The sequence below is a fragment of the Pseudomyrmex gracilis genome, unplaced genomic scaffold, assembly GCF_002006095.1.
Source record: "Pseudomyrmex gracilis isolate BER0280 unplaced genomic scaffold, ASM200609v1 scaffold_40, whole genome shotgun sequence".
Lineage (NCBI taxonomy): Eukaryota > Metazoa > Arthropoda > Insecta > Hymenoptera > Formicidae > Pseudomyrmex > Pseudomyrmex gracilis.
In genome coordinates, this window is record NW_018020624.1 from 59,648 (window position 1) to 72,313 (window position 12,666).

The 12,666-nt window shown below is 35.5% G+C and overlaps 1 protein-coding gene across 3 annotated transcripts in view; it reads left to right on the top strand.

Annotated features, from left to right (window-relative positions):
* The window catches only part of LOC109852940 (glutamate receptor ionotropic, NMDA 2B), a 72,341-nt gene that overhangs the window by 36,687 nt on the left and 22,988 nt on the right, over positions 1-12,666 (top strand). For all 3 annotated transcript variants that reach the window (XM_020424581.1, XM_020424580.1, XM_020424579.1), the window contains one exon: positions 349-487. In XM_020424581.1, coding sequence (XP_020280170.1) covers positions 349-487 — 139 coding nt within the window. The remainder of the gene's footprint in view (positions 1-348; positions 488-12,666) is intronic.

The following is a 12,666-nucleotide window of genomic DNA, read 5'->3' on the forward strand; positions in this document are numbered from 1 at the left end:
TATTCGTGCTGTCACAATTTGATTTCACGATATGATACAAAATTTCTCTTTCTCTCTCTCTCTCTCTCTCACACACAATATAAATATATTATTTTATATTTGAACGATACTTTTTATGATTCTATTAACATATAATTAACATTTATATTTGATATTCTGACATTTCATACATGTATAAATGTTATTATTTTGATAAAAGTTACGAAGTTTGTATTGCTGTTATAAATAAATATTGAAATTACATATGATTTCATGTTTTCGAAATTACTATCTCTTCTGTCGTAAAAATAAAAATATATTGCTCCTCGTTCACTTGATATAACGTGGCCCGCGTCTCTTCCTTTACAGATATCTGAAAAACGTCTCGGTTGAGAGTGATCAAGGAAAGCCGAATGTCGAGTTCACTCAAGATGGTGTCTTAAAAGCGGCGGAGTTGAAAATTATGAATCTCCGACCGGGGGTTAGCAAGCAGCTTGTCTGGGAGGAGGTAAGCCCACAAATTATTTCGCATGCACTTTACCAGTCACGAAACTTTATCTAGCCGAAGCTATTGCCAGTCACGTAGGAAAATTCGATGTATCTATAAGCTGAGAACGTGCGCAAATAAATGCTTAAAAGAACGAATAGTTAAAACACCGAAGCAAAAGTTCGATATTGTTTTTCCAAACGCTAAAATTTTTTCGTCGCGCTGTTAATGCAATTAGATATTTGCATATATTTACATATAGTTTGCATAACGGACGTGGAAAGAATCTCTGTAAAAGGTTACTATTAAACCGTACAATTGAGTATAAGAAAACACAAGCGGAGAGAGAAAACACAAGTGCAGTCACGAACTGAAAACTCTTTTTCACTTACCAACGACTGTGTTACACAATAAAATAAAGAATCTTAATGAAAAGAATAATTATATTGTTTATTTATAAATTTATCTACTATTTATATATTTTTTAAAATGTTTGCGAATAAGATATATAAAATGAGTCGGAGACGTAACAACTCGTAAAATCAAAAAGTTATTAGACGAGAAAGTTCTTGTAAAAATACGCAACGGCCAGAAAAACTTTTCCAGCGTGCATGAAGTGGCTTCGGGTAAAGGAAAGGCGTTATCGAGCAAAAGAGCAGAATTTATCGCCCTTGCTGCCGAAAAGGCTCAAAGGGGACGTGTTATATATAACTCGTGATCGTCTCTTTCGTTACGTTGAATTTAGGGCGCTGAGCCACGGAATTGCGGTAAACTCAAGGGTTTCCTTTTGCTCGTCCAGTACTGCAATATTACTCTTAACAATTGCGTTTGCAAGTTAGCAAGAGTGCTTTGCCGGGACAACTTGCGAACGAAGTACCGCTCTATTAATCGGCGGAACGATCTTATTATAATTCCTATTCTCTGCCGTTTTCACATAGCGTAATCTGCCGGATCATCCGAGCGATAATAAATTAATGCGATAGAGCGGGAAAAGAAGGCTTTCTTGCTAAAGCTCGTCAGTTGAATTCCCAAAGCACGTTTCGTCGCACTGATGCTTTCTAAAAAATTGTCAGGCTTGGATAACTTATAATCGCATTAAGAATTGTTGCCAGAGATATTTTCAAGACGCGCTCACCTTCTTCACGGACACAGAAATGGCAACACAATTGTCACGTACGCATCAGCGGATTTCGCGCTACTTGGCCATGAATAAAACTATTACGGCGTTCCTTAGCGCGCGCTATGGAAATTTCCGACGAGAGAGAAGATATTGAATTTTCTTTGTCGAAAGCTGTGTAGAAAATTCTATGCGATGCTACGTGTATACTGCAAAACACGCACCATATATTCTTAAACGATTTTGCCGGTAAACGGAACAGTGAAAAATATATTTCTTCAACTATTGTTTGCTCGCTAAAATCTTATTATTTTGAATTTCAAGATTTCTGTGCCGGAATGTAATATCGTCAGAGAATAATATATAATTACATAAAGTAATACAAGTCTTATAATTAAGGTACAATAAGTCTATAATTACATAAAGTAAAATACAAGTCTTATAGAAAAGATGTTCTAGATTTTTCTAGCACATCTTCTCACAATCTTTTATTTTTCCGTAAAGTTTTACCGTATCACAACGTGTCGTTGAGCATCTGCTGCAGATTTTCGTTATCGTTTTGTAACTTTTAACAGCAGTATTAGATCTGAAAAGTTTGATGGGAATTCCGTCAGAAATTCCGGCAAAGTTTAACTTCACCTGTCGACATTCCGTCCGTGACATAAATCTATCTTTGTTTGGCTTGGCGTTTTATCCAGAAAATTCTTTCGTCACCTCATTAAAGTTTGAACCGCTCGCCGCGTCAGTAACGCAAAATTTTCAATGATGACATCGGCACGAATTTATCATCCGTTCTCTTTGCGATAAATCCGTCATTTGTGGAGTATGAGCCGCCCGCTAAAACCATGAACTTTTTGCTGAATGGCTGAATGAAGCTCTTATTCTTCTTTGCAGAGACTATTCATAATATATTACAATCCGTGCGAGCCCAACGTTTCTCAGCGTGTGTGCTTTGATAAAATATCGTTCAAATATTCCTGTATTCCGGTGCTAGTAGTCTCGACTCTTCTCTGGGTTAATCTTCTTTTCAATCATATTATTCTTTTAAATCATTATTAATTATTTTAATCTTCTTTTTTTGGAGCAATCTATAATTACGTCCGATTGACTAAGAGAATTTATTTATTTTATCTTTTGTATAAATATTATTTACCTATCACACGCATGTTGTAATTTTAACATTATTTATCATCTGTCAGAATGAAAAACTATTAGTGAGATATATCGAAACTACTCGGAAGACTACGGCATTTTGTGTTTTGTTCATTAATCAATCTAACAGTAATCCAGCAACTTTATAATGGAGTTTAATGATTCGACAAAAGTTTTAATGTACCTTGACGTGAATGCTACGCGTCCGCAACATTTCAGATAAATTCTAAAAGTTCTTCGAATTTTTTTCCTACAATAAGTATATTCACATATAATTTGTTTTCAATTTCATAATCACTGCACACACAATAAATAATTATCAGTAAAATATTATAAATAAAATTTTTATGATATAATAAACACAGAACGTGTATATGTAAACATTTGTTGAGTAAGAGAGACGTATGATTGCTCTCTTTTACATTTAGCACGCAATGTATTCAGTCACGCTTATCTCTTGGCAAAGCTATAATTAAAACGCTATTAATCCCGCATCCAGTTCGTCACGTAATGAAAGCTACGCTAAAATTTCATTTGCCACTTCGCGACTGGCGCAACGGGATGCAAAACTTTGTTATCGTCCAACATCCGCAAAAGCCTCGATTCTAACGATTCTCGTGCGCGCGAGTCACGATTTTAATTATTCTTTTAATTTGGAAAGAACGATGGTTTCGTTACAGAGTTGCATTTTGAGCGTTTCGTTTCTTGCTCCTTCTCTGTTTCTCTCTCTCTCTCTCTGACTCGATATCTCATTTCTAATTATATCTTCCGTTCGTATCACGTCAGCACGAATCATCGCCATCGGACTTCAGGACGCTGAGATTCCACATTTCCGTTTATTTCGTTCTGACAGTGACATCCTTCCGTTTCGCTGCTAGAAATAATTAACTGATATATCGGAGAGAGCACTTGACATTTCCTGCATAAGACCAAACTGACAATTCGATAAACGATAACATAAATTTTCTACAAAGATATTCAGAAAAAAAGATATACAAAATTTACATGAAAGTGTGAAATGTTTGGAAAGATTCAATTTAACTTGAGAGAAACAAAGAGAGAAACGAAAAGCGCGCTCAGCTGTTCAAAACTAACACAGTGCACGTACCATTTTCACAAAAAACTTTCAAGTCTAGTTAATGATATTTTGGTAAAACGTAAAATCAGCAGAGTAAATGATACTATTAATTGACATTTTGACTATTAATTGATATTCAAAGACGGTGAAATTTTGCATCTTAATTTTGATATAATAAAGTTGTACTATTTTAAAACATTAAGAGTCTCAAAGAAAAATCATGTTCTGCTCATAAATATTTCAAAAATATTGTTCGAATTGTAATAAAATTTTTGTTTTATATAATTATTATCTTTGTTATTTATATATAATTATAAATGTGATGACGACATATGAACGCGAAGATATAATGCGTAATGATATATGTGTACATACATCTAACAATATTTTAATATTAATGTAATTTTTTGTATTATTATTATATTTTTTCGTTATTATTGTAATATTTTCTTGCAAGAATATTTATTACATTTTGAAGAGTTAAAATCTCACGTTGAAGCTCTTTTGCATGATTTTCCCACGACTTTCTTTAATTACAGTAATCATAACAATTCCAAGGTATTCGCGTTTTGTAGATAAACGGATTTTGTAGATAACGGATTTGCTCGTGAAACATTTTGTGAACGAGGTTATTTACGCTATAAGTTAGAGCATATCTGATCTTTCTTTGTTAGCAATTCTCATCCATAATGGATGCGCTTGATGTTCGCAGGAAAATTTTAGCAATGCCGGCAGTGATGATGCATCATTTTCTGGTGTGCACGTGTTTTCCACGCATTTCGCCACTAAATTGCCGGCCTTTTGCAAAATAAGCGGATTATCGGATCAAAGTCCGGTCGTGGTCGGACGCCGAGCGGCATTGCGCGTGAAACGCGCCGATCGGCTAATCACGTTAGGTACATCCGCTAAATCCCAATTCCCGAACCAAGAATCGCGCACCCAACTCGTATCGGAACGCAGTTTGCTTCAGCCCACTCGCGCAATCACGCAGAATTAGGTCGTCACTTACGAAGCTGGAGTTAGAATTAATTAATATGCACCCGTTTCCCACGTTTCGTCAGTCGAGATATAACGGGCGACGCCGACAATCAAACTCTACATATGAGCGTACGTGCGACAATGGCACTCGTCATTCAACCGATGTTTCGTGCATGTGCGCTCCTCTCTCTCTCTCGTCTCTCCTGCAAGCTCAGAGAGTGAGATAAATTGTATACCGGTGTACACAAAATGAGGTCATTTTCAACGCTATATCACGCTTAGCTCGTTGATTACTTCTCGTTCTTCTTTATTCGCATTGTATCTTATTAAATTTACAAGCTAACTTATTCTCGATCAATCTCTCTGTTCAAATTTATTTATTTATGTGCTCGTTCGTTCTGTTCCCTTTTACTTACGATTTCATAAGTGTGCTAATAATATTACCTTGTCTAATCAACGGGAAAATTGAGATAAACTATTAATTTGCGAGTGCGCAGGAAAATGTGAATAAAACATAATTCAACTTGGATAAATACCTTGAAGTCCTCGTTTGTTCGTTAAAGTTTGTTGAAACAATGACACAATTAATTACCAAAAACAAAATGCAATCATTCTCAGATCATATTTAGAATAGAGCAGCACACGAACAATATACGTGTACGTGAAATATTGAGCAATTACATTAATTTGAGCAAAATAATGTTAATTGATCAAAATTTAATTAATTAATTTGGTTGTAAATCAAAATTTATAAACATTCAATTGGATGTACGTCTGAGAGTATCAAATAATAGGACATATATATATATATGTCCTGGATACATATATATATACTATATATGTATCCCGGATCACTTAAATAGTTTGCCGACAGTAATTTGCAGTGTCAGCAAACCAATTCTCATTAACGACAAAATTTCGCCATCTGCGATGATCACTACTAAAATTCCCATTGGTACTATTCGTAACAACAATCACGTTCTTCTTCAAACACTTGTATTTTTGTACAATCTCGTCAGATGTAAGAGACCGTGAGAGAGTTTGCAATTTGATCCACCAATTTTTACGCCAGCGTAATTCTTTTTTTTTTTTTTTTTGGCACAACACGTATCGATTTTTTCTGTTCTTCACGCTCTACCAAATAAAAGTGGATTCCAGAATCCCTTTTGGCGATCCAACGGATCACGTTGCGAGGTATCGGTGCGCAATCGGCCAAAATAATAAAGGCGCGAAAGAAGAAAAATCAAATTAAAAGACGACGTCGCGTTCTCTTCGAGGAATCAAACCTGAACAACCTGAGAGCTTACTGAACTGAAATATCCGAGAGAATTGGATAGATTTTTTAATGTAATAATATATACGCAAAACGAATACAATCAAATGTTGAAATAGAAGTCGCTGAAGCACCTAATATGGGAAGGATCCCGATAGTCAAGATTTCTTTTGCGCAGATTGACGGTTGCATAGATCCCGTTTGCACAGAAAATTTTTGCGCAGATCCCGATTGCGCATGTATGATGAACATTATTGCACGTGTACCATATTACATACATAACTTTTACACCATATTACATATATAACTTTTTTGCACAGAAGCATGTACTTATTTTTTATATATGTATTATAAAAATCATTTGGTAAATTTATAAAAAAGCTACCTCCTCTTCAATTTTTGTGAAACTTGATATCCTTATGTATTTTTAATCACTGAAAACGAATGTTTTGTCAGTCGGACATAAGCCGCCATTTTGAAAAAACATGTCAAAAAGAGTTTTATCATTATTTCCGAGATTATTTACGTTATGAAAAAAGTTTCCAAACAAAAACTGTAGGAAATTAGATTTTCCACCAAAAAAACGGTTCTATGCTTCATTTACATAACCGTTTTTATGTTAGAACGCTGAACTCACTGACACACGTATGTTACACAGATGAAGCACTATGCATTGTGACATTAATGATGTTATAGTGACATAAAGTTGGATTAGATTAGATTTTTTGGGAGAGCGCAGCTCCCCGTGCCTACACGTTAACGACGCGAATAAAAAAGAACATAAAAAAAGTCGATCATAGTAAAGTGTAACGTTTTTTTATAAAGCGCAAAAATTTTCTGTACAAACGGGATCTGTGCAATACTCACTCCGGACAAATTAAATCTTAGTCAACTGCGACATTTGTGCAATAACGACTATGAACAATCCGGGGATTTGCGCAAAAATTTTCTGTGCAAACGGGATCTGTGCAACCGTCGATCTGCGCAAAATAAATCTTGGCTATCGGTGCTCTATCTCCAATATGTACAATGGATAGCGGCATCAAAAATATAACAAGTAATCGCGTAGATGTATATAGAAACCAATTTATTAGTAATGGCTGTCTAATGCATAACAATGTCGTTATATGAACATGCAATATGTTTTCAAAGAAGATATGTTGCGAGAGATAATGGTACATCTTCAAATTGCATTATATATATATACACACACGTACATATATCATGATTTTAAAATCCAGAACGATATTATACAGTGAGAAACACAAACGTGATGCCAAGTGCGACACATGCGGTCAGTTTAATTAACTCTTTGTGAATCTCTCGCTTTAGTGGTGTCATAATAAAAATGTACCATAGTGCTGGAACATCTGTGTCTATAAATCTGAACTTCCTTTGGCATCATATCAAGATGTTGCTGAGAGTCAAGATAGGAGGATGGGATGAGTCACCTTCTGCAAATAACAGACACAACGGGTGGCAATTGGCGTTGATCGCGCGTAAATTGTTCGCTGCAAGGATGCGACGCGAGTAATTAGTCAATTATCGGAGACAGAGAAACGGTTCGAGAATTTAACTGCTCGCAGAATTAACCACTTCTATTTTGGGTGTATCATCGTGGTTACTCAAAGCTTTTCGATGTCCGGCGTGGTATGTGTGTATATGCGCGATGATACAGGCGTGCCCGTAAGACATGCACTACGCGTATAGCGTTGCGAGCTAATTAGCGAAATTGCTCGAATAGCGTCGATTCGACGCTATCCCATTTACTCATCGGCAATGTTAATTAGCTATGGATAGAGAGCAGATTAATTGGCATAATCTACTGAGAAGAGAATCGACAATATCCAGCTTTTCATCACACGATTTTACGGTATATAATTATAACGCAGAGTTTTTATAAATCGCGCATATAGATGAACACGAATTTTAACAAACTTATAATTATGTGAAAAATTTATTTGTTTTTTTTTTATTTCATATTTTTCTCAAGTCCAAAACTATTTTTGCGCGATTGTTGCATAACTGATTTTATTTTAAACTATTTATATAAATATTATAGAAAAACGATTTTAACATTATGTTTTTATTGAAAATCATTATGTCATACTTTTTATATTTCTAGATACCATGTACTTACGATACGTAATAAATATTTTTCGTATTTCGTGAGAAACTTGTAACATATTTTACATAAACAAAAAAATTTGTTATTTTACTTAATCATTTAAACATACGAAAAAATACATATGGAAAAATAAAAATATAGGTACATAGCATTTCGTAAAGAAGAGAAGCCAAAAAAAGTATATAAAAAAGAAAATTGCGACACACATGTGCTTAATACTGATACTTGGTTGTTTTATTTGATATCAAAACGCTGAACTCGCCGGCAATTTCGAGCGCAATAATTCGCCGAACTTCCGGTGAAAGAAGCGCTGCGAGGCGTGCACATGTCGCGTATGCGTTTTTCTCTTGCCAAATCCCCTGAGTTACGTCCTTTTTCGATTCGCGTCACCGATTGCTCGTGGTTCTCGGGGGTATTATAGCCTACAGGGCGATACTCAAAAGTCGTCTCTCCCCGGGGAGGAATGTTCTTAGGCGGAAATTTACGCCGGAAGTTTTGTAGATTAGATGACTGGGGTTTCGGCTCAGAGGGGTGGCTGGAATCGCGCCAAACGCAGTGAGATGTATCGTCGCAAACGGTTCCAGTAAAACGTGGACAATGTACCGGCGTAATTCCCGTTTCCCTCAGCTTGGCCGGCTTATCGAAGGGACGACCATTGTGGTGACTTTATGTTGCGGTCAAAATCCGTGCGGGATTAATTAACCTTTCTATCGTTCTCGAGACCTTCGACATCGCTTCTTGTTAGTCAGTTAGTTTATCACGAAAACGTTTGCGCGTTATGTACTGTGTTTTAGATGTCTTAGGACTTGACGTATATTTATGAAATCACATGTAATATGAACAATGAATAAGAGGCAGGAATTATGTTTTTATATATATTTCTCTCTTATTAATTAGATTAGAAAAATTAAATCTATTACTAAGTTAAAATTGATAAGTTTTTGCTTGTAAAAGTAATTTTTACAATATGTTTGAAAATTCGAGATAATTAAAATAAAGTGCAAACTGAAGCAACAATTTTTATAAAACCAACGTGAAATTTTCGGTCAATGAGAGCCATACATTGGATGTTTGTCGCATATTTTGTATATGTATATAAATTTCACTCAGACCGGCCCAGTAGTTTCGCGGGCTGAGTGCAGGGGCTGCGAATCCGGAGGTCTCGAGTTCGAATCCTTATCTTCGGATTCTGGCCGGTTTTTTCAGTTTCGGGCGCAACTCCCCAGGATAGAAATGAATGGGAGATCAGTATACCGACTGAGATGCGAACTGAATCGGGGCTCTAGGGCGGGAGTCACAGAACATCTTCGCAGATTTAGGTGACATTCTATTTTTACAGCCCACTCGTTCCAAACATATCTATCTATCTATCTAAATTTCACGTTGTTTGAATTTCAAGAGACTTAAACTTTTTATTAATTTTCGTAAAAATCAAATTATATATAGATATTCACACACGGATTCAACATGCGCAAAATAAGGTGACACAAAATAGCCACGTTTTCTTTTGTCAACAATGCCTCATAACTGCAGCCATATTGCGATTATTGTGCCAGAAAGTTCGGTGCTTGTTGCGACACATAAATTGATTAACAAGATGTAACTGCTAACGTTTCGAACTAAGCAGGCGGCGGAACTTATAATTAGCAAGCGATACAGTAGAGACCGCAATAATTAGGAAATTCTACGAGACTGTACGAAACAATGGTTGGATCCCTGTGTCAAAATAGCATGTGCGATTACCTTGATGGAAAACAAAACGGAATATCTGTGTCAAAGAACGCGTTATAGCGTATCACGCAGCACAGTTAACTGCATTACCACGACTCATGTAATAAACTTGTAATCTGTTCATTAATTCATAGCACGTTAATGTAATCATATTAATTCATCACCGACACTTTGTAGCGAGCGCTATTTGCACGCGACGTTTCGCGAGATATATTTCCCAGCAAAAGTTTAATTTCCGAGTCTTCCTCGATTTCCTGGCTTGTATTATGCCGCGATACACGATTTATTATTAGTAAAGGTACTATGCAAAGTGGAAAAAAATGTTATATAGTTTATTATTAGTCATTATCAGAAAAATTCAAAAATATAAATATATATTTGTATATAAATAAACATTTGACAAATGCAGATTTAGATAAACAAAGGAAACTAAAAGAGAAATGACGCGTAAAAAATTTTCTTTTATATCTGAGAAGTATATATATACATATTTATATTAAAAGAAAAATATTAAACACGAAATATATAAACGATGAGTAAGAGCCGTACGCTGGATGTTGTGGCGGAAATATGTATATATATTTTTTTTGCAATATTTTAAAATTAGAGAGAGTTAAGGGGGTATACTGAGTTTCTCACATATATGTGTGATGCAAATATAGTATTATATATAAATTTAAGAATTGATATTTCAATTCAAACATTCATGTGTAAAATTTACATGTGAATACATATATATATATATATACATATTTCTTCCACAACCATCCAGCGTACGGGGAGCTTTTATTCACCGTTTATATATTTCGCGTTTAGAAACTTTCAGAGCCTAAGATTTTTTAATTGTTGAAAAATATTAATATAAATTTTTCATTAAAAAAAATCCATGTGTACCGCGCGTTTTTGAGTCGAATGTATCGCATCTATTGTTGACTTCTTTCCGCGTTGTCAATTGGTTGGTTGGTTGATCAAGTCGAGTCGAATCGAATCGAATCGATAAGATCAAGAAAGTAAATAATGACAGAAAAGCGATTTTGACAGTTCGTCGTATACGTGGAAAAAATTAAAAACGTGACTAAAGTAAAGTAACGTGACAGGAAAGAGTAGAGAAAAAAACACGTGACTAATACACGTAATTTATATTATATATAACATTAAATAATATATATTATACATATAATTTATTGTATATTTATAATATTATACTTTATATTGTATTCTATATATACTACAGTAAAGTCACTGACCTCGGCCGCGCGACCTTGGCGGGGTCATTGACCTCGGTCGCGCGACTTTGGCGGGATCACTGACCTCGGCCGCGCGACCGCGACGGGGTCACTGACTTTGTTCACGTGATTACGGTATATATATATATATATATATATGTGTGTGTGTGTATGTGTATTATATATAGATATAAAATATTATATATAATATAATATATATAATATAATACATATATAATATCCTCGTTTTTACTTTTTCTCTTATCACGTGACTTTAGTCACGTGTTTTTCCATTCTCTCTTTTTTCTTTTATTTTTTGAGTTTGATTTTCATGCGTTATTTCTGACATCTCTCATGTACATACATCATGTGTATCATGTGGTTTGTAAGACGTGTAAACTAGCTGTCATTGCGGTAACAGAGTGTGTTTACTGGCACAACACGTTAAAATAAAAACAACAACAGCGTGCGCGTAGCGCGCGTCTGTGTTGTGTATATTAAAACATTACTAATACAACTAAGTAATATATCAAGAAGCACGGTAGTGCCTTGCGCCAAGTTCACGCCCAACAAAGTGGCGCTCGAACTGCGCGAATCACTCCGTGTCTCTATTACGCAAAATTGTGGAAACTGAAAATATTGTGACATTGAAAATATTCATAACATATATACTGTGATAAGAGAGAGATGTAATGTGTAATATCTATCTATAATTAAAAACTGTAGACTCGTTTTAGATTTTCTAAGTACTAATTTATATATGTTTCTCTTACACTACTGTGTGACGATATATATTACAAAATTTATATTTGTCTACTACTCTAGTTCTCTCGAAACGCGTTTTCGTTCATCGCACATTCCGCTTGATGCTTGTTTCGTTATTCTCGCCTGCGTCGCGCTTGTAACCGCATTAGCACATAAATATGTGTGCGCGTTTGTCGTAATTCCAGTATATAAACGGAGGATTTCCCATAACTAAATGCATAGAACATTTGCGTGAAAGCCTGTATAATTCACAGACACGGAATGCAATTGATAGGCATACGTGTGGAAAGTTCCGAGTGCATCAAATTACATACTCGCGGCGAGTATCGAGCTTTTAAATTATAGATGTGCAATCTCTTGGACGATTCCCGGACTTTCCGGGAAACGAAGTGACCGATCAAACTAATTTTGAGCTTGTTCGCGTCCGCCGGTATGCATTTTAGAAGTTTAGACATTTAGAAGAAAAAGTCGACTGCCGTACACAAACGTGTATATGAATTTTCATCACGACACGCTCGATGCAACCTATCCTCTCGTGCAGTATCGGTTTTTAATATGTAGATGTCTCGGACGCATCGAGGTGCATCGCTGGCGAAAGCTTTACATATTCAGAAGTTAGGCGACACTGGATCAATGCAATTTCGTTTTATTGGTTTGCTGCACCTGGGAAAGTTGCTATGTATTCTACATGGAGCCATCTACTTTCTTCGTCATGGTATACGACTGTTAAATATATTTTGACGGCTAACAGA